Source organism: Plasmodium knowlesi (assembly GCF_000006355.2).
Source record: "Plasmodium knowlesi strain H genome assembly, chromosome: 9".
Lineage (NCBI taxonomy): Eukaryota > Apicomplexa > Aconoidasida > Haemosporida > Plasmodiidae > Plasmodium > Plasmodium knowlesi.
In genome coordinates this window covers 914,074-937,125 of record NC_011910.2, presented here as the reverse complement: position 1 = coordinate 937,125, position 23,052 = coordinate 914,074, and the positions used below count along the sequence as shown (strand labels likewise).

The 23,052-nt window shown below is 40.3% G+C and overlaps 2 protein-coding genes across 2 annotated transcripts; both read right to left on the bottom strand.

The window, feature by feature from the left end:
• Positions 1-379: 379 nt before the first annotated feature.
• On the bottom strand, positions 380-16,152 carry PKNH_0920700 (dynein heavy chain, putative; the record flags this gene model as incomplete). The annotated part of the gene is made up of 2 exons (XM_002259195.1): positions 380-449; positions 560-16,152. 2 exons carry the CDS (start codon positions 16,150-16,152, stop codon positions 380-382), a joined length of 15,663 nt encoding a protein of 5,220 aa, XP_002259231.1.
• A 1,357-nt stretch (positions 16,153-17,509) lies between these two features.
• Positions 17,510-23,018, bottom strand: PKNH_0920600 (calcium-dependent protein kinase 6, putative; the record flags this gene model as incomplete). The annotated part of the gene is made up of 6 exons (XM_002259194.1): positions 17,510-17,554; positions 17,707-17,847; positions 17,994-18,070; positions 18,228-18,549; positions 18,688-19,631; positions 19,820-23,018. The coding sequence occupies 6 exons, from the start codon at positions 23,016-23,018 to the stop codon at positions 17,510-17,512; spliced, it is 4,728 nt and encodes a 1,575-aa protein (XP_002259230.1).
• Between the last annotated feature and the right edge of the window lie 34 nt (positions 23,019-23,052).

Here is a 23,052-nt window from a genome sequence, read left to right as displayed (position 1 = left end):
TTGTAAATGACGCCATGTATGCTGTACTGTGCACAGGGCGTACGAATACAACCTTTTATGTTCCTCTGTGAACTCTGGATTTCGACCCATTTGAGCGCAGCATAAAACTTTAATTGAGTAACCGAACTGAATTATTGACATTGATGATGTGTTAATTTGCGCAGAGAATGACGCGTAGCAAGGGAGTCTTTTAGCCTACCGGTGAGGCTGTTCAAAAAGTTCACTTAAGGCCCCGTTTCGAGCCACTCATCAGTTGAAGTCGCTTTCACGAGAAAGTGGAGCGTGGCTATAGGGCCAATCAGATATGGAGATAAAGTGGGAACAAAAAGGGACTTGCCCCTACCCATAGTGGAAGGGGTAACATATGGCGCAGGTTGAACTATTCGTCCGACAGGAAGAGGGCAACTCCTGCCAAAATCCACTTGTCCTCGATGTCATCCGTTTCTAGGCTGCGATGTGTGTGGGGAGGAGAAAATGGGTTGGTGTGTGTGCAAAACTGCGCTCATCGTATGAGTGTTTATGTGCGTTTGAATTATTGGTGTGTGGATTTTCGTCTTACTTCAAATCGACGGAGCAGACGAAGGTGCCTCCCCGGTCCGAGGTGATATAGAGGGGCGTATCAAGGTAGCGGGCGTCGGATGCACGGGCGAGTTGTTCGTCCTGTTCATTCGTGACACAATATACGTAGACGAGCGGCATGGGAAAGAAGATGTTCTTTGGCACAGACTCCACTAAATTGCCATAGGATACGTTATCAGCCAAATTATCCATGTCAAATGTGAAGGAGTCATTTTGAGAATTAATAAACCAGGAGGCACCCTGGAGAAACAACCCATGGATGTACAAAGAATTATTTTTATTGTTTAGATCTTCCACCTTGGTAATATTTGTGACATGCCACTTGAGCTTTAGCTTATCGATAGGAACTCTATTCTCATGCGAGAACTTCTGTTTAATAGCGGTGAGAAAGGAAATCGGGTTGAATAGAGCTGATAGCCATACAGAATTGGGCAAGAAAATATTGCATCTTATTTTTGCAATCCATTCTTGTAAAAAAGTTACTCTCAATTTGAAATCCTCAAACCATGGCAATAATTTTTTTTTGGACGGATAAGAAAAGCTCTTCCAAATTTCTGGGATGTTATGTAGCAGCAAAGCCTTGATGCTAAGTTGTATTTTATTGTTCATATTTAGTATACCATCGAGCACTAGTTTAATCTCCACCAAGCTGTCGTAGATACAATCAATGAGTGCATTGAACTTTTCGGATTCCTTCAATGCAATGACCATAAATGTGTTCGTCTCTGTGTCTTCTATTTTCAGATCACTTATATCTATTTTTTCTGGGAGTTCATTTAAGAGTCTATTAATGATATCGTATATAATTTTAGTGGTTTCATTTTTTCCACTTTCCGTTTCTGTCTCTCCTTTATGGCGGTCCTTCTTTCCTGCTTCGTCTGACTCTTTAGGGCGCTTTCCATCATCTTTTCTTCCATCAGTGGAGTGACTTCCCTCTTTATTCCCAAGGGTACTTTCATCGGGGTTGCTTCCAACGGCATTTCCCGTCACATCTGTTTTTGATCCCTTTTCATAAGAACCCTGCGAGGAGGAAATATCCCGACTACTGATTTCTTGTAAATTCTGCAAGATTCGGGAGCACTCATTTTTCATGTATTCTATTTCTGCGTTCACGTGGAGACCCAACAAGCAGGTCTGTTCTTTGTTCAATTTTTCATCAACATATTTTTTTAACTGGGCTATGCTGTATTTCGTACAGTCAGGAAATTTGAATAATTCAAAGAGGATATTCGTCCTGGTGTCCTTAAGGACTGCTTGCTCATCCATTTCGTCCTCATCATCGTTTCCACGGCGGTTCTCGGGCTTCTTTCCGTGTGTGGCATCGCGCCCGTTTGTGTCATTCTCCCCCACAGGGCTGTTTTCCTCATGGCCCTCATCATCTGCATCATTTTCGTCGTCTCCTTTTTCTATATCCTGCACCTCCCCACTAACCGCGCGACCATTAATGGCAACTACATTTTTGTATATCTCCTTCAGAACATTTTTGACGTACGTCTTGTTTATGCGTCTGTCCCATATATCCGTGATGTGTCCTCCATAAATTATTTCCCCTATGAGGAAGAGAACATCAGCAAGAGGAAAAGTGTTGTAACTCTCCAAATACCTCTTGATTATATTAAAAGAGATTTCGAGATCATTATCGTTGAAGGAATAGGATTGACTGAATCCAATTTTCCCGTATAGAAACCTTCCCAATAACAAGCTGTGATAATAGGAGAGACCAAAAATTACATTTTTCAGCTTATCGTCGTAGTCTCTACTTTGGAATTTCTCCAATGAACATTTAATGTTATCCTTTAGGCTAAAAGATTTTTCATTATTAATTCTGAAGCATTTTTTTAATAATTTTTCCGGTAACAGATTGGTGTCTTTTTCGGAAGGAATGGCTGATGATAAAAATAGGCGAAAATTCGGATGCGCATCGGTTAATATTTTGTCGAGAATTTCTTCAAATTCTTTTAGCCATTTGGTCATGAGGTGGATATTCTGCAGGAATATGAATCCCCCTGATTTGGATGTCTCCTTCAGATACTTTAGCGCAATACTCTCCTGTCCTTGTCCCATGGAGATGTTAACATAGGAAATGGTTTCTTCCCTGTACAGCTCCCCATTTGTGTTGTCCCCTTTTTTGCCACTGTTCGCACCCCTTCCTTTTGTTCTCTTCAGCTTTGCTACGTATTCCTCTATATCCTTTGAAGGGTCATTTCCAGGTGTTAGCAGAAACAACACTGGTGTCTTGTTGTCGATATACTCCTCAAGGATTTTGTCCAGCGCGTATGTGTTCTTCTCATCATTGGTCATTTTGATATTTGTCTGGATGTAGTTTTTCAGTGCCACAGGGAATCTATCCTTCCGCAAAACCCTTATAAGTAGCAATTTGGAGAAATCCTTCAAGTTGTTATACTTTCTAGGAAGTTCCTCATTCTCTACCTTGTCACTAAGGAACCACTGCTTCCATGACATGCTCTCGCTTTCTAAACTCTCTGTAAGATTATCAAATTCCTTCAAATTTTCTAAGTTTTTACAATCTTGATATAGGTCTTCACTCATGAAAGACTTATTGATCATTTTTTTTTCTCGTCCCTCATTTTCTTTTTGGCTTGCTTTTAGTTTACACTTTGGATTTATAAACATATCCTCCTCCTCTTGGCTAATATTTCCGTTTAGCTTCTCCAGGTTTAACATGATGAGGCACTTCACGATAAGTTTGTCTCTCTCTAGGAGACCCTTATCGATGTACATCCACATTTTTTCGATTAGAAGACTGATTAGTACATTCACTCTCTTCTGCACTTCGTTTTTATCTATCTTTGTTTCTTCACTCTGCGCATCTTCTCCGTCCAAGTCATCACTTTCGAATTCGGTGCTATCCGACTCGCTGTCACCCGATTCATTGACACTTAACTCATTCTTCTCTAGGATCGTGATATCCATGTCTTCCTTCTTGGGGTCTTCGTCTCCCTTTTGCGCGCTGGGAGGGGTCTCCACTTCAGCAGTGGCGGTCTGTTCTGGTTTGACGACAACTTCTGCTTCGACTGGATTTACAACCGATTCTGATTCTGCCGGGTCTACAGCAGATTCTGATTCGACTGGGTTCACATTCGCTCCTTGTTCCTCTGCATCGATCGCAGTGACAGGTTCGGGTTCGATTGGACTTGCATCATTTTCAAGTGCAGGCTGAGTAGCGGCAGGTTCCGGTTCTCCTGGATTAGCAACCACTTTCGGTTCGATTGATTCGGCCAGTTCGGCTGGCACTTCAGGTTCTTCTTGTTTTTCTTCTGTTTCCTCTTCTTTCGGCTCATCCAAATTGGCGATTGCTTCTTGTTCCGCCATCTCGACTGCTACTTCGGGTTCCTCTACTTTTTCAGTTGTTTCTTTTTCTTTCAGTTCATCTAGGTTAGCAACAACTTCGGGTTCTGTTGGGTTCATGCCCCCTTCTGGTTCGACGGCTACTTCCGCTGCTTCTGGATTTTCGGCTGTTCCTTCTTCCTTTGTCTCAACTTGGTTGTTAACCCCTTCTTGCTCAGTTGGGCTGACGGAACTATCATGTTCGTTTGTATTGGCGATAACTTCTGTCTCGACGGGACTGGCGATAACTTCCGGTTCGACGGGACTGGCGATAGGGTTCGGTTCGACGGGACTGGCGATAGGGTTCGGTTCGACGGGACTGGCGATAGGGTTCGGTTCGACGGGACTGGCGATAGGGTTCGGTTCGACGGGACTGGCGATAGAGTTCGGTTCGACGGGACTGGCGATAGGGTTCGGTTCAGTTGACTCCTCCTCCTTCTGCGTTACTTCCAGTTTGGCGCCTATAACCCTCTTGCGGCGGCTCTTGGCCCTTGGCTGGGGGCCACTGTTGGGTGGCCTGAAGTGAGCACAGTCATTGAGGCACTTGATAAAGATCTTCAAGAAAATCTCCAACGAGTAAAAGTAAAAGGAATGAATGTTTTTGAGCTTCTGAAGGATGAAGAAGTACATGACCCCCCGTCTGGACAAGGGTCTATACAAATTGATGATGGTGTTGATATGCACTTCTGTACTTTTCACGATTTCTGTTTTTTTAGTAATGTTTTCACTGAGCAATTTGGTGGTTTCTAAGTTTTCAATGAGGGATACATCTTCCAGTATATCTCCCTTTGCATTAGTTAGCTTCTGTAAGATGGAGGATTGGAGAAAAGACAGTTGACACATGTAGTCATACTTAAGTAAGGATAATTTTTTTCTTTTTTTGGACAAGTGATTGAATTCGTTTTCTAATGTGATGGATAGTAGATGCTCCTCTAGATCGTCCGGCGTTACAGTGAAATTTATGAGTGAGCAGGCTGATTGGATCTCCGGTTGGTAATGCGGATTAGACAACTGAGTATGCAGGATGATGTAGAACGAGGGGTGGAAAACGTATTCCTTGTCGTTAATATTAATGTAATAATTATCTTTTCTCCTTATTATATTCTTTGATATAATGTTATAGAGAGAGTTATCAATATTTTCATCAGCATTTTCAATAATTATGGAGTAGCCAAATGAGAGACATTCTATTATTTTTTTAAAAAGCATACTGTCATTTATATCTGTGATTATTAACTTTTCGCTTTTCTCCTTTTGGCTGTTGATTAGCCATTTGAGGCTTTCCATTTGAGGATCTATAATGATAGGAAATTTTTCGCTGTTTTCTAGGATCAGGTTATTTTCTATGCACACAGAATTTAGGGTTAAGCCCTGTTTGCTCAGCTTAGAAAGGGTTTCTTCGTTTATTAGGAGATCCAAGTTAAAGGTGTTCACTGAGAAAATGTCGTATGGTAGGTCTTCCTTAGAGTCCTCCGCGGATGGAGAAGCATCACCTCTGTGTAGTGCATCATCAGCTCCTGTTTGTTCTACACCGTTGTTATTTCTTCCCACGACACTACCCGCAATGGAAGCACCCTTGCACTCCTTTTCCGCGTTAGCCTTGGCTGACTTCTCCTTCTCAGTTCCCTTTTGCATCTTCTTAAGCACTTCGCTAAAGACCTCGTTCTGAATCTGGTTCTTCCTATTTAAGGTCTCAACACATTTCGTCATAATTTTGTTTCTGTACTTTTTGGTGAATCCCCCACAAAAGGTGACAAAAGTGGAAGACAAGAGTATGTCCGTGAGGATGGTTTTTTTTTTCTTCTTCAAGGCTTCATACTGATTGGACCATGATATTTGTTCACTGCTTAAAGCGTCTATCAATCTGATGGATAATTCCAACTTGGTTTTAAGTTTTTTTTCTTCCAAAATGACAAGATCTCTTTCGTATAAAGCGTGATCATATTGGCTTATAAGAGTGCTCAGTTGTGCCTTCAGGGACTGCACTTTTTCTCGTACTGTTTGCAACTTTTCATTGGCTTCTTCCAAACTTTTTTTCGTATTTTCTAGGAGTGTTCTCTTGGGTAAAATATTCTGTATAATTTTATGGAACGATGTAACATTTAGAACCCATTCAGCTAGCCCTGCAGCAGCTTTGGATTTTTTCTGAATCGCATTTTTATTAAAATGAGGAAGGTTAATTAAATTCTCTACATATTTGAAGTTGCAATCTGGAACTAAATTTTCGTCAATCTTATTTTTGTAGTCCTTAAGTAGGGAGATAAACTTTTCTGGATTAATCATCATTTTCTGAGCCGACTTCCAACTCCTATCTTTAATTTTTCCAAACTTATCTACAGAGATAGTCGTATCGATTGTGGCTAGTAACTGCATAACTGCTGCGGTTATGTCTTCTACTCCTGGAGGAGGTTTATTTAGCGTTTTCAATTCTTGTATATTTTTTTTATTCAATGTGTTCAACGCTTCTTCGGCTTGTTCTATGAGGGGAATACCCAAGGCTATATCATTTTCACATTCCTCCTGCTGTTTTAGGACAGTTTTTTGTATTTCCAGACATTTTTGTTCTTCTATGTCTGCCAAATCGCTTTCTTTCTTAACGATCATCTTTTCATTTCCAATGTCTATGGCATATTTTTCTGAAGCTTCTTTTTTCTCCTCCGATATTTTTTTTTTTTCCTTGAGGCAATTTTTGATGTTTTCCACATTTGCGCTCGTTTCGTTCATTTTGGTTATTCCACTTTTAAGCATATCCATTTTTTTGCTTATGCTCGTGATATTTTTTAGGAGCATCATGTGGTAGGTCTTGATGCTCTCCAGGTAAAGCTTGGGGGTGATGTAGATATGGGCTCTCTCTTGGGCATAGTAGTTGGAAGCGATTTGGAGTAGATCCTCGTAGCATTCCTTCAGATACTCCGTCACGATGCCCTTCAGGTTGACGTGCTCTTCTTGGGGGGTGGCCGTGATGGACACTCCTTCTCCGTTCTGTGGCGCCCCCTCTAGGCACTCCTCACTTAGTTCTATATCCCCCGTGTGCATGTTCATGTAGATGTTGCTTACGTAGTTTTGTCCCACACAGAGGAGAGAATCAGACTCCCAGTTGTCGTAAATATCAATCATTGTGTTGTTGAGTATGCACTGGAAGTTGTTTGATTTGTCTCTAAAATTGTTGCTCGTTGGAGAAAAACAAAGAATGAAATGCAAATTCTCATTGACCTTCTTCAGGAAGTATTCGAATATGCTACTGTCAGTCTCCTGAACCCCTTCGGCTTTGGCAATATTCCTCATGTTCTGAACAATGTAATCTTTCTCCTCTTTTGTATACAAGTCGATGATATTTTTTGAGCACATGTATTCATTCACGTATATGAAGAAGCTATCATGAATTTTACTCTCCTTGAGGAATAAAATTATATCTTCATTTTTCATGCCGCATTTGTAAAAAATATTTTGCAGATATTTCTTCACATCATTATCTGTGGAGTGTGCAGAGAAGTCCATCTCGAAAAAACTCTTCGAAGAAATGTATGAGGAGAACTTGGAGATGGTTGTCTTCCCACATCCACCAATTCCTAGCAACAGAGCATGTGATTTTAAATTATCTATAATTCGGATTAATTTACAAATATGCCTGATTGCGTCATTAAAGAGGACTATATTTAGATTATAAAAACTGTTGTATTCGTTTAGTTCCTCTGTTAAGTATGCAGTAAGTTCTTCAAAATTTTTGCACATATCGTAGACCTTGTCGTTGTATCCACCTGAGGTAGTACCTCCTTTGTGGAAGTTTGAAAAAATTAAGGACTTATCATTGTTCATGACAAATTTGTTAATCTCATATTTGTTGTACATTTTTTTCACTATATCGATGATGAGTGTTTTGAATTTCTTTTTATCTCCCTTGTTTAGCTTGTCCGAGTAGACCCTTTCACATTCATGTAGCCAAAGGAAGAGTAACTTATCGCAATCTTGGAAGGTATTCGGTTGTGCACTAAGTAACCCCTTCACAATACTGTGAATATCTCGTAGGTTAAACTCATAGTAGAAATAGGTTGCTGTTCTTTTAAACGTTTTCTCTATATTATAGAACAGGGAAATTGTGGATTTTAGGATAGATGGCACTAAGTCCGCTACGTCCTGTTTGAAGGTATTGAAATGTCCCTTCAGGAGGACACTAAAAATACTGTTAACAGTGTTATTTTCAGGGAAGCTAATATTTAGGATGAAAAAGTGTCGTAACAATCTTGGGTTCACGGTAAAATTGCCCCTGTTATAATTCATACAAGACATCAACTTTGTATTCGCTATTTTGATGAGGTTTAATTTTTCCAAATCAAACCAAGAATTCGTATCAATATATTGACATAAAAGTTCTATGGCACTTTGTGTGTTGTAATCATCACACCGGGGCATGTTAATGTCATCGATAAAGTAAATTAGTTTCTGTTGAAAAGGGGGGCTAAACTGTTTGCCAGATTTTTTTTCCAAACAACTTTGCATTAAGCACTGCACATTTTTAGAATTGGTGTAGTAGTTGAAAATCATGTAGAAGGTTTTGTATTCTTCTTTCTCTTCACTTAAAATTTGTTTGCACAGCAGAGTTTTTCCTACTCCTGTTTTCCCAATAAATAAAATGGGCATTTTCGACTTGAGGAACAGTTTACTTATATACTTGTACGAACAGCTCTCCACCGTTTCGACAAATATGTCATCCTGGAGAAGATCACTTGGGTTCACTTGATTCTTTATTTCGCTCTCTTCCCACTCTTTAAATTTATTACCTTCTATGAAAAAATCGAACACACTTATTTTCCTATTCACCTTGATGCTTTTAAAAGTATTTTTCCAATATTTATCGAAACTCTTTTTATAATTTGCATTGTCTTTCTCCCCCAGGAAACTTCCAAAGGACCATATGACTGCATACACGAAATAGTGTTCCATGCTCTCGAAATTGTTATCCTTTAGCAGGATGTCTAGCAAGGCTGCTAATGATTGAATGTGCGAGATAGGCGACACTTTAACGGAAGTGTTCACCGTGGTTAGGTAGTTAAAAGTGGGTTCTACATATTTGTACATTAATTTTTCAAAGGCCTTTTTAACAGTGGAATTAAAATTGTCATGCTTGTCAATCCATGAGAGGAAGTAATTTTTCCAAAGATCATTCGGGTCTACGGAGAAGTAGACCAATCCTGCTCTAGATATGGTTGCTGGTGTTGCAAACATTAAGTCGCTAAACTCAAACACTAAGTTCATGTGATTTTTCAACAAGATTCTTTCGTTCGACGATAGAGTTAACACTTTGTTGTCATCCATCACGGAATTCATATTCTCTATCCAGTGGGAATCCAGGTTCCCATCGAAGATGATGTACGCCTTGTCACAGTCTTCTCTCTTTGAGTAGTTTCTCATATATTTAGAGAACACCCCATCTTTCCATTCCCTCGTTTTTATATGTACGCTTCCGTACAAGTCATCTATACTGATCGACTTGGGATTAATTCTGATGCTCACTGTTTTTAGCTTCTGTTGCTTTTGGTACTCCATTAGCATGTTGAACAGGGTCGTCTTTCCGCACCCCGCTTCTCCCATGATGAATACACAGTGCCTTATGTTTATGATATCGTTGAGTTGCATTATTTTTTTAACGAAGTAATTCAGCCCGAACAGATGGTTTCTCTTGCAGATCTCCATCAACTCCTCTTCTATCCCGTCCTGGTGGAATTCCCCCGCGGTCGGATTCACAGGAGTGTTAGCCACGCTATTGGCGATGTTCTCCATGACGACTTGTTCATGCCCTTCCACCTTCTCTTCAGCCACATCAGACGCATCCTTGGCTAATTTTTCCACCGCATCGTTCGACTTATTGTTGTTAGCATCGGTTATACTACCCCCCTGGTGGGAAAAGAATATGTCGTTGAGGAGCCCGGAGAAGACGGGGCAATTGGAGGCAGATATTTTCGCGATATTAATATCGTGTATGGCAGAGTAGAGCAATTTATTTTCGTCCAAGTCAGGGTAGGTCCTCTTGAGGAACCCTGCTTTTGTGAGAACACTCTTAATGCTTCTCAGTCCCCAGTCACAATGCTTCTCCTTCAGTAGACTTTGCGCCAGTTCAAAGAAGGTAGTAAATTTTATGGACAAGTACTTGGCATCTACGTACCCCTCAGCCATGAGCATATTTTCACAAATTTTATTAAAGTCTGGAACAATGACAGTGATGGGCCTGAAAAGAATTTTTAGGCTCTCTGGTAATTTAGATCTCCCCAAATAATCTGGGTTCATGGTGATAAATACGGCGCAGTTTTTCTTCACGATAATTTCATCGGACCCTATAATGCACACATTATTATTATTACGTTTACAGTCCAGGATGGATTTAAATTGAATAGAACACACAGACAGAACTTCTGGGATGAGTCTATTGAATTCGTCAAAACAGCACCAACATCCGGTGCTACCAATTCCCTTAAATATATTTCCCATACTTTTGTAATCAAGCTGATCAGAACAATTGAAGACGTAGCAGTTTTTTCCAAAGAAGCTGGACAAGTCTTTCGTTGTTTCAGTTTTTCCAGTACCTGCAGGACCAGCTGGAGCGCATCCCATATAGAGACTTAGAGCCTGCGTAGCTGTGATGTATATACGGCTAGTCAATGGAGTAATGACTAGCCTTTGATAATTGCCAATATAATCATATGAATAGTTAAAGGAACAGTCCATGATTTTTATTTTTATATAAAGTTGCTTGAAGTTTAGAGAGTTCTCTTCATAAATGTTTTTATCATCTGTATGGTTTCCCATGAATTGATTCATATCTTTCTTTGTTATATCTACTGTGGGATCTGTCTCTCCGCTTTGTTTTATCTCCTCAGTTACTTTTTCATGCTCTCCTATTCCGTGACTTTGTCCATACGAGTTGGTATTCCCCCAAGATGAAGAATTAGTAGTGGTCTTATCATTAAAATAGGGGTACATCCTAATTTGCGACTGCCAGTCAAACATGTTTATCGAAATGCAGTTTTTATTTTTTAGGATGACCTCCAGAATGTCTCTGTAGAAAGTATCCAAAGTAATTATACACATAATTTTTATTCTATTTTTCACACTCAGCTTTTTTTGAACTTTTTTAATTACATTTTCCAGTTGAGTGATGTGGTTCTTATAGTAAGTCTTCAGCTGTTCCTTGACATTTGAATCTCCCTTGCGTAGAATATTTTCAACGTCATGAACAAAAAAGATGGAATTACAAAGGATAAAAACTTGCGATAGATAATTTTGGTCTATCCATTTGTCCTTCTCCGTATTGTACATGTGTTTTAATTTGAATAAATTTGCAATGTAATACTTGAGGGTGTACTTGATGTGCTTTATGATGTCGTTCAGGTAGCATTCGACCTTTCCCTTGAGCACTAGCGGTTCGTGGAATTTGCATATTTCTTCTCCATAAGAGGAGATCAGCTTCGTGATTACCTCATTTTGGGCCTCCACAGGGGGATCCTCACCAGCATGTGGAGGATCGTCTGGACTGTCTCCCCCCTGTTGTGACGCTGCGTCTGTGGGCCCGCCCAAATTAACTTCGTTCCCCATTTCATATTCCGTAAGGACCTCCCCGCGCGTTACGAACCTCCGAATGGAGAGAAAAATTTTCTGCACGTGGGTGTTCACGAGTTTGAAATTGTTCCCATTGGAGAGAATGTCTATCAAGTCGGTAGATGATATGAAAAAAAACCTAGGAAAAGATTTCCGCTTAGAGTCAAGATACTCATTTAGAGGCTTCTCACTTTTGCACAACTTGCTCTTTAATTCTTCTAACTTTTCTATAATGCCCTCGTCATTAGCAAAGTCCACGACCTTGGTGTTGTTGCCTATAATTTGCTTCAACATCTCCAAATATTCATCATTGATTATCAGAAAAAATTTAGAGTACAAGGGGAGTTCCTTTTTTACTTCCTCTGAATAGACATACATATTTTGAAGATACATCCAGAGCTTCTCTATATCTTTCAGTAGCAAAATGACTTCGTAAATATTGGTGATTTTTTTTTGCCAAATGTTTAGCTCCGATGAGAAGAAGAGGAAGTACTTGGATGAAAAACAGTTTTGGAGACTCATTTGATGTTCCTCTATGGTTTCTATGCACATATCATCAATATATGTAAGGATTATTCCATTTTTATAATCTTTATGCTTAAAATAAATACCATCCCAGTAGTCTTCAAATTTCTGTATTATCTCTTCTATGCTTTTTTCATTGTAAGCTTTGATGATAACTTCTTCTATAGACTCATGGTACTTTATCACATTTAGCTTGTAAAAATAGATTGTGAGTGTATTTTCATCGATGAGAAGATTTATTGGTTCTTGGTTTTCTTTGGATCTCTCCTCATTGATACTAACTTCTATCTCTTTTATATGTCTGTCCTTAATGAATGTTTTTTTCAATTCACTTATGACAGATACAAATTTGATAGTGTCCTTCAGCTTGGTCATTTCTTCTTTCCAAATATTATGTTTCCTATCCACTTTTATTTTCTTAAACTCATTTTGCAGGTTTTTCATTTGCATGTCGAATTCTTCTACATCTAACTCGTTAAATGTAGAGAAAAGGAACCCGTTAAGCACTTGATCCTTTTTCTTTATGAACATCCATAATTTTTCTATTTCATCAATTTCTTTCTCTAAATTGTCTATGTCTTTGCTTAACTCTTCTACGTTGTCTATTTTTACGATGTTCTTTGAAATTTGTTCTACCTTTGCCACTTCTTCTTTGATTTCTTCTACGTACTTTTTCATATTTTCCAGCTCCTTCAGTGACCCTTCGTATCCACTGCTATGTGTATAGACGCTCGAAGTTTCCAAATTCTTTTTTATGTTTACAAATTTGTTGTAGTTAAGTTTCATGGTTTTTATGCTTTCCTTTTCTTCCTTTAAGAATTCTTCCTTTAACTCTTTTTCCTTTTTACAGATGCACACGGATTTCAGCTTGTGGTACAAGTTCAGCAAATTTGTTATCACTTCTATTTGGTTATCCTCTCCCTGGCTTGGGCACTCCTCCAAGGAATCCCCTAGAGCGTTTTTCCCGAGGGAGGTATCCCCTACCCCACCGTCGTTCCTCTTTCCCTCCTTCCTGCTCCGCAGACTGGACTCCTCGCTGTTCAGAAGCGCAATGTAACTCTTTAGCCTCTTCACCAAGTTGGCCTCTGTGCAGTCCACGAATTTCATTTTGCTTGAATCGATAAAGTTGACAATTCCTTCGTTGTCCTTCACCTTCAGTAAGGCGCTACTTGCATCCTGCGCGGGGGAGTCTGGTGCGGTTCCCTCTGTGCCGCTTTTTCCACTTGGATCACTCTCTCCTGTTAGACCCATTAAGCCACTTTGACCGTTTATCAATTCGTCGATATACCTCTCGATGAAAGACTCGTCTTCCAGAGAGGCGTCCACCAAGTTCTCCTCCCTGTGCACCTGTCCTAGTATTGGCTCCATCATCTTTGCATCGATGGACCCATATAGTATGTACTGTTCAATGGTATTTATGTCATATATAGATTTGGAGAAATTGTTCAGGAAGTTTTCAATGCTAACGTTTAGCTCTATCAGGTTGGCGGTGCTCAGGTCTTTGTTTCTGATCAAATTGAGAACGTGTTCTCCTTTTTTTATTAAATCTTCTAACCGATCGTTGATAAATTTTTTCACGAATGTGGCTTTCTCTGTTACTCGGTTGTATACCTTCAGGGCGAAGGGGCTGTTTTGGGTGTCTTCCCCCTTCAGCTTCACCGATATGTGGATGATTCCTGTGGTAATTGGAGGATCTTCCGCGCTTACGATGGGTTCATCTGCTTGGTCCATTTCCCCCTTTCCCCGATTTTCCTCCTTCTCCGCTTCCTCTGCCAGCAATGTTCCCTCAGCTTCTGGCGATTCCGCCACTCCCACATCCGAGGTTCCGCTAGCTGGCGCTATGTTGGAATTTCCTTGGGTAGGGTCCACTTCTTCTTCCCCCCGAATGGCGGGAAGGGTGGCATCCTTCGCCACCCCCTCTTCCTCATAAGGGAAGTACTTGACGATGTAAAACCCATTGTTAACATCATACAGGGTGTATTTCACGTCGTGGTGAATTCCATCCTGTTCATAAGTGATACTTATCTGGAATTTATCTCCTCCTATTTTTTTTTTTTCGTTCAAGGAGTTTCTAGCTATGAGAAAGAAAATATTGGGTTCTTTTAAACAGATGGGTTCTAACAAGCCAGACCCAAAAATCAGGGTCTTTTTTGGATCTATATTGTAGTAATACTCCAGCAAGCACTTATTAGTGGTGTAGCATTTGTCGTTGATGGAAAGGTGAACATGACAGATGTTGTTTTTAATTTTGTCCTTTGCACTAGGTACAATGGTGTAGATGTAATTCTCATTAATGTAGATTCCTTCACTGAAAAGGTCGACATCATCAGATGTATATTTTATACTTATTTTTCCTTCGTTCATAAATCCTTTTCCCTTCAAGAGTATTTTTTTCTCACCTTCAATATCGCAGTCTTTTGGCATTAGGGAAAAAATGGCATACTTGGGTCCTATAATTCTACTTATATTTATCACATAAATTTTCTGCTTCGAATCTGTGATGATCAAATTTGCATCTATAGAATCGTACGTGATTGAGCATAAGTTGATATTGGTGGTTGTGTCATCTTGTTCGTGAGTTTCTGCCCTTGGTGTTACTTTTAATTTATCCACTTGGCTGATTTGGTTGTTCCCGTATTTACTTGTTGCGAATCCATTTTGCGTGTTGCTAGCTGTTGTGGGTATGGTGGGAGTTCCTATTCCGGTAGATGCAGAACCCGTTTCAGCATCCTTACTTCTAAGCACGGTGTATTTCAAATTTTCCAACTTAAATGTGTCATACAATTTTAACATATTCAACTCTGCGTTGCTGTACTCTATTTTTCGATTCCCTTTTTCATCACTAACTATGTTGTACCCCCCGAAAATGAAAATGATATTTCTGTCTATCGACTCCACCATCACGCTTCTGCAAAATACTTTTGACACATTGAAGGAGTAGGAAAAGTCGATTTCGGACCATTCGTTGTTTCTCAAGTTACAGGCATACATGTCATTAAAGCTGATTTCAGAATTTGTTCCACCTAAAATGAATAAATTGTTTTCATTGATGAAGGACACATGTCCGTACCTATTCGATGGGGTGCTACCTTTGCACGTTCGTAGAATCCACTGGTTTCTTAAAATGTCGTATTCATACAGGTCGTTGAAGCTGCTTCTGTCGTATCCGCCGTACCCCCCAAATAGGATGAGGCTGAAATATTCGTATGCGTTTGCATTCTTCAGGACAATTTTATTGTTTTTTACGCTTAATGGGTTCTTTCCCTCCGCCGAGTCGTCTTCAGCTACATCTGTCGCTTGGTCGGCTGCTTCTTCTACCGCCTCCACTTCCTGAACCACGGATGCCCCCTGCACCGCCCCTTTCTTACTTACGTATAGGTCTAAGCTGGAGAAGTACCTCGGGGCAGGGACAACGCAGCTACCCTGACTAGCAAGTTGATCTTTCTCACAGTTCAGATATTTCCCTAATTTTTTCAAATGCACACTATTCAATATGTAACTGTTATTATTCCCGTCGTCTTCCGTGTCTATTTTTGTGTAATCTTCTTCTTCACTCAATTTCGATCCATCGTACATTTCTTCATCTCCCTCTGCTTCGCTTTTGGAAGACCCAGGGGCTGTCTCTACTCCCTCAGTCACTTCATCGGCGGAAATCAACTTTATCTCCGTAAAGGTTTTATTTGCGCTGTTGAAAATCCACAAGTCATTAAGTGCTATAAAGGGCACTTCACTGTTTAGCCCACCAAAAATGACAACATAGTTTTCCAACAAAGTACATGAATTGTGGTAGCACCTGCATTGGGGCTTAACTTTGCTCCTTAACATTTCATACTCCACTTTCTCGTTCTTAATGTGAACCAGATAGGCGTCGTTGCAGACGGTACCCATACCGTCGCGCCCATTGCTGCTATCACCACTTTCGCTATCGTCTCCGCCATCTTTGCCGCTATATTTTTCATCCGCCTCTGCGTCGACTTTGAACCCCCCGAAGAGGAGCACTCCACCTATGGTGAAGTTCACGCTGTATCCAATGACGCTCTTCTCCTGGACATTGCTTTTGAGCTCGGTTAGACTTAGGGCCTCATACTGGGCTTCGGGATCCTTTGTCATGTTTCTTAGCTCGCAAGGGTGGGTGTGTATATATATACGTGTATGTGTAAGAGCACATATATTACTGCATGTCCGCGAATTAGCCACGCCGAGGTGGTCGAGATTCCGGAACAATTTTAGAGATTCTTTTCCTTTCCCCTCAAGGTAAAACACAGACGGGGAACAAGTTACACTCACATAGATGCTCCTCTTCCTGCTCTTTTTTTTTTTTTTTTTTTTTTTTTTTTTGGAGATGAAAATGGAGAGACACTTTTGGCACTAATGAGAAAGTGTTTATAAGGAGGTCCCGTATGCCTACTCAATTTTAAAGGACCCTTTCGGCGCGCTTTCTAAGTCTCTACTGTGCCGCTTCTACACCCCTTGTGCATTTTCTTTTCCCCATCCCTTACACAAATTCGAATGATTAAAGGGAAGGTATATATGCACCTGCGCCCAACAAGCAAACTAGCCTAACACATTGCGTATCTAATGTATATATATTTAGCGAGGCATACGTTATTCCTAGCGTCTGCAAAATGTGCACAGATGCTCAGGTGAGACCTATGCACGGCAATCTTGAGAAAAGATACCCCAAATTAAATCACAATATATTGGCACTTTTTTTTTTGATGTATTTTTTTTTTTTTTTTTTTTTTTCTTCTTTACACATGGTGTGTGCAATTGATTTACTGAAAAATGTGGATAGATAAAAAAGGCATATCTGGGAGAGCACAATTTATTTAGTTTTATTTTTTCCTCCCATTTTAACAAAAGACAGAATCAAGTTTGATAACAGGAGTTCGAAGATCCCATTTTGAAAACGTGCATGTGGTAGTTTATTCACGTGGGTAATAAAAAACGGCACTTTCCCATCATGTGATGTTTTACAAAATATTTTAAAATGGAACAAACTGGGGGGGGTAGCGTGATGAGATGGAATGCGGTGTGGTTAGCTTGGACGCAGTTCGCCCGGGGGCCACTCGCCTTCTTGTGGATAAGTCAGATGCGGAGCGGCACCGCGAAAGACAAGCTGCAAGCGAGAACTACAAAAGAGCTGCTCCCTTGTAATCACATGTTAAGCTATAAAAGATAGGTGAAAATGGAAGGAAGAACGGGTGGAATAAGGGTCATTGGAGAGGAACACAAAAATAAAGAAGCACGAAAGCAAATGTGTGCATGCATATATGCCTCAAACATGCGTGTGCTTTATACCGACGTTATAGATATTCCTCCAAATTTTACTCACAAGTAAAATTCAATGTGATGGGTCAAAAAAAAAAAAAAAAAATTATGCTTTATTTTTACGTGGAAATATGCTATATATATCCACCTTCGAGTTCTCCACTTGTTCTTTATTTTTTCTCCTTCTTGTGTAGTCCTAAAACGTGCTTAAAAGGTACTCTTTAAAGTCATCGAAATTTATCTGCAGAGGGGTGGGATGGACAACGGACGCTTTTTCTATTTTGTCGTTTTTTGTATTTTTTTTTTTTTTTTTTTTTTTTTTTTTGTTTTTCTCTTTAGAGTTCCATTTTGTTGCTTGCTTTCTCTTTAGCGTTTTGTTTGCCTCCGAATTACCCTGCTCGCGCGCCTTTCGCAAGATAAGCCCTTTTTCACAAGGAACACGGAGGTGAAAAAGTTGTCCACGTCGTGACTCTCAATGACTTTGTCCTGCACAAGCGTTACTATGTCGCTTTTGCTGATGTAGCCATCTTCGTCCTGCGGGGTGGATTGAAGATCATTTCGTTTTGAGAACCTCTGGGGAGAGAAGTTGTAATATCGGTGTAGTAGCGTTGTAACAGCGCTGTGCTCTGCGGCGTGACGGCATTTCAAGTGCCCGCCAGTGCAATTCTCCCTCCGTCAACCTTGTCGATTTTATTGAAGGCCGCCTTTAAGAAAGTGGATTCTATGTCCTTCCATCGGTAGCATCCGGCGATGAATTCTGCAGAGGCGAAAACGAGCATTGAGATATGGTGTATGTGTGTGTGTGTGTGTGTGTGTGTGGTGTAGTTCCTCCATGTGCAGGGGTACTTAAGCGTACGAGTATGAACATGCAAGTATGAATATTGGCATACGTATGTGTGCATGTGTGAACGCACCTGTGTAGGTCACACTGCCCCGATCGTTGATATCCAGCGCTTGCACTATTCGGTTGATGTCCCACTTCTTGATGCCCGCATTTGCCAACACGGCATAAATTTCCCCGTGACTTAGTGAGCCATTGTGATTCGTGTCTATTTTGCAGAAGAGCTCGTTGATATATTTTAAGTGGCTGTCTATTACGCTGAGCTCGTGAGCCATTATGTTGACTATAATATTCCTAATGTTGGATTGCTTCATGTAGGCCTTTATGTTGCTGAGTGTGCTTGGATTCATTTGCACTGGATCTAGGAATCCCTGGAACCAGGGGTGGTGCAGGAGCTGAGTACAGGGGGTGGGGTAAGGGGTACGAATGTTCTCACGTGTGGTTTGTAATGCTGTACAAAATTGATTGCATTATTATAGAAGCGTGCTTATTATACTACACACGATTCGTTGCAGATACGCGATTGTGCATACCACTGCCGCCATGGGGCGCCGGGTGTGATCCTTCTCCAACATGAGCTTCAAGATGTGCAGTGCGGGTTGAGACAGCCGGCCCTTCAAGCTCTTGTAGTCAGGCTCGTCCTTGAATATGCTCAACTTAATCTCGTCGTAGGTGTTTCCACAAAAGGGTAAATTTTTGGAGAACAAAAAAAACATAATAACTCCAGCTGACCATATATCACATTTGATGGTAAATTTTTTTTTAAAAACTTCAGGTGCCATGTAGAGGACAGTGCCTGCAGCAGTTTTGCTAACTCCCTCCGTGTGGTTAATCAATTCAGCTAATCCAAAGTCAATAATCTTTAATGTATCATCTCCTTTGGATTTGAATAAAATATTTTCAGGCTTCAAGTCCTTGTGGGCAATGTTGTTGCTATGCATATATGCTATGGCACACAAAATTTGGAACATAATATTTTTTATATATTCTTCATTGAAAATTGAGGACTTGATTATCTTGTCCATGAGTTCCCCTCCTTCACAAAGTTCCATTACAATGTAAGTACAATCGACATTTTCGTAGACGTCAAATATTTTTATGATATTTGGATGATCTAGATATATGAGTACATTAATTTCTTCGTTAATTTTTATATTTTTTAATTTTTTTTTTTTTAATATTTTCACCACTTTGTAAAGCTTACAGATGTTGTCTTCCACAAGGTGTACTTCTCCAAAGGCACCACACCCCAGGATTTTTTTAAAACTCAAATAATTGTATATCGATGAGTAGTCGTATCCTCCTAGCTTCTTCCTGCTGATTATGCAGTTTCTTTTTATTTTTAAATTTTTCGTTGGGTAATACTTTTTCTTTATCTGTTTCAGCAGGTCCCAGTACATCTGCCTGAAATCGGTGTAGTTCATGCTGTTGTTCTTGCTGCTGTCATAGTCTTTGTAGACGATGGAGAGAATGTTCTCTGCAAGGGGGAGGATAAAAATGGGCATGGTGGTTAAAGAGGTAATCAAACAAGGGGTTGTCCTGCGGGCCTTAAACACCATTTCATTTGCGCACAAAAAATCACACTGGTAATATATTTCTATTCCACACGTCTATGCCGCATGACTATGCGATAAGTCTATGCGTAACACTCCTCTCAATGCTTACTATCAACAGGGGGGAGCTCCAAATTGAAGCAGAGCTTCTGAATGAGTGACTCGATCTCGCTGAAATGCAGGAAGTTTTTATTTTTCACATCGAACTGCTGAAAGGTGGCTCTTGCAGATCGTTCGAAAATTTCGCTATTCTTCAGAACCTTGTCAATTTTACTTTTTATATAAAATGGGGTTGCCAACACTTCTTCATTATTTTCATTCCTTCTCTTCAGTTCATTGTTCTCGATCATTTTTCTGTTTAACGTTTGTTCCATTTTTACATCTGACTCCTCTTCCCCTCCGTTTCCCCCTTGCATTTTAATTTGTCTTCCCCTCTTTGAATCACCTTCAAATTGAGTTATTCTATTTTCATTTCCAATGGGGCTTCTATAATAAAATTGTTGATATATGTTTGGTATAATACTCTCCTTTCCAGACATCCCTATGTTCGTGTCTGCATCTAAGTCCTCCCTGCCTGTGTGATATTTCCTGTTGTATTTTCCACTGATTATACCGTTTGAGCTGATCGTTTTGGAGTCCTCTGGTTTAGAGTTATTCTTGTTCCTATCGAATGGCTTCCCAAGGTCGTTTTTTTTTCCATCCCATGTGACAAGGGCCACTTTAGAAGCAATCGGTTGTTCAGGTGAAGAGCCCTCTTTATAGGAAAATTCCAGTGTATTCTTACTTCCCCTTTTGTGAATTCCTCTGTTGTCATATTCCCTTGGATCACTTTGCATAATAGTATCGTCATGGATGCCTTTCCCTTCGTTCGAAAAGGTGTCCAGAATTTTCATCGCATCCCTTGTGCTGTAATGTCCCATTTCGTCTTTTATCATGGGCGGCTGACCGAATGTTGTTTTTTGGTGTAGGGGGAAGTGATCATCGCGTTTTTCAAGCTGATGGTTGTCACGCTTCCCGTCGGATCTGCCCTGGTGGAGCCACCCGAACTTCTCTACACCATTCGATTTGATACACGGCTCGACGCTAGCTTCCCTTTCTCGCTGTGGGGACAACGATTTCGCGGCGCTAGTTTTGTTTCGATGGAAAAAATTTCCCAGCGTTCGTGCATTCAGAATGTCCGTTAACTTCATTTTGAATTTTTCCTTTTTGTCACTCCTCTCCGTATTATCATATTTGCTGTGTTCCCGTTTAAGCATATCTTCGTTGTTTTTCCTGTGCTTTATTTTGTCTAGGAAGCTTTTGATGTTATGTTTTTTTTTCTCTTCCCCGTGGGGATCCTTCTGCGTTTTCTGTGTTTCTTCCCAAAGTGGTTGGAGTATTTTCTCCTCTTTTCTGAAGTGGCTATCTGTGCGTTCTTCATTTGTTTGTTCTGCTTGTTTTTTTCCCCTTTCTTTTATTAAGTAATCATTGTTTTCTACGTGAACACTCTGGTTTGACGAATGAAGCATGTAGCTGAATGTACTTATCCTCTCATCTTTGTGAATTGGCTTGCTCCTACTGTTGCTGTTAGTGCGGGAACCTATATTAAACTTAATTAGTTTGTCTTCCACATTAGGGATATTAAATTTGTACTTATCCTTACTGAGATTGGGTTTCCCAATGTTCAAGGCGTTCCTCAGGGATGATTTCCCCTCCATGGTACTCTGTATGTTGTATTGCCTTCCGTAGGGCGTGCTACTTTTTTTTAAATTACTTTCGCTTAGTTTTACGTTCACATATTTTTTATTTTGCATTTTTTCGTGGTACTCTACTTTGTGGTTTCCTTCCTTCCTACTCTCGATATGCCCAAGTTTTATTTCTTGCCTCTTTTCATCTCCGTATATGCGTTTTGTGGTGTCATATTTTGTGATGGTCCACGTGTTCTCATCATTTTCAAAATGACCGTCTTCCCTTTTATCATACATGTATCTCCCCGATGGGGTGTTTATGTACTTGAACTCACTTGCGAAGGGAAGTCTGCGCTTTGGGTCTTCCGTGTTGGTTTCCTTCTTCCGATCAAGGGAGCCTCGATCGCTCTCGTCATCATCATCATCATCATTGTCCATTTCGTCGTCATTGTTTTCGTCCTCTTCTGCCTCTTCTTCATCACCGTCCTCATCCTCATCACTGTATTCGTCTTTCTCCTCCTCCTGCCCCAATAACCCAGCCCTTTTAAAATTACCACTTCCTTTTATACCGCCGCTGCGTTGGTATTTATACTGCGATGCGCTGGCATTATAGTCATCATCACTTTGGTCGTCACCACCTTCATCTTCACCACTTTCGTCGTCACCACTTTCGTCGTCACCACTTTCGTCTTCACCACTTTGGTCGTCACCACCTTCTTCGTTACCACCTTCGTCGTCCTCCTCGCGGTCGTAATAGTCGGCGTTTTCTTCCCGGTAATGTTCATAGTTATCCTCGTCTTCCCGATCGTCCTGCAGCTGCTTCTGTTTTCCCCTCCTCCCGCCATAACCTGCACTGGCTTCATACGAGTAGACATCTTCCTTTTGAAACGAACGGCCATTCCGTTTGTCATAATCAATGCTCTTTTTATTCCTATTTAAAAATTTGATGATATCCGAGTCAAACTCGTTGTGATTACCCTTAAGTGATTCCTCATGGTTGAAATTGTACTTTTTGTAGTCCTCCTGTTCTTGTTCCACTTGTTTTTGTCCCTGTCTTTTTTTCTTTCCTTTCCTTTTGGTGATTTTTCCATCTCCATCATCGACTGAGTATTTACTTAACAGTTTGAATCCCGCATTGGAGAAGGAATTATAAGTTCTGTATTCCACATTTTCGTCCTCCACAAATTGTAGCTCGTCAAAATTTTCATTTTCAAAAATATCTTCCGTGAAATCTTCCTGTTCGTTTTCTTCATAGCTTGTGTTCTTCCTCTTCACGTTTAGATAGAGTCCTTTGGACGACTTTTTTTTCTTCTTCTTCTTCTTCGTCATTGTAGTTGTTGCCGTTGCTGTTGTCTTCGCCTTTAGGGGAGCGTTTCTCCCCTTTGCAATTTGAAGAAGACTATCCTCCTTTTCACCACTTGAGGGTTCACATTTACTATGTGCTTCACTTTCCGTGAGTGTATTTGCATCATCTGTGCTCTCCACCTTTGTACTATTCTTTTCGCTCTCATCCTGCAACGAGAAATTTTTTTTTTTTTTCTTCTTCTTCTTTCTGTTCTGTTTTTCGATGCTAGTTCTCATTTTTTTGCTATAAAAAGGTTCCCCTTTTTTTTCAAAATTGTTTTTGAGTACATCCAATATCATGTTATGTGGACCTGTGAAAAATGTGGTTCCTTCC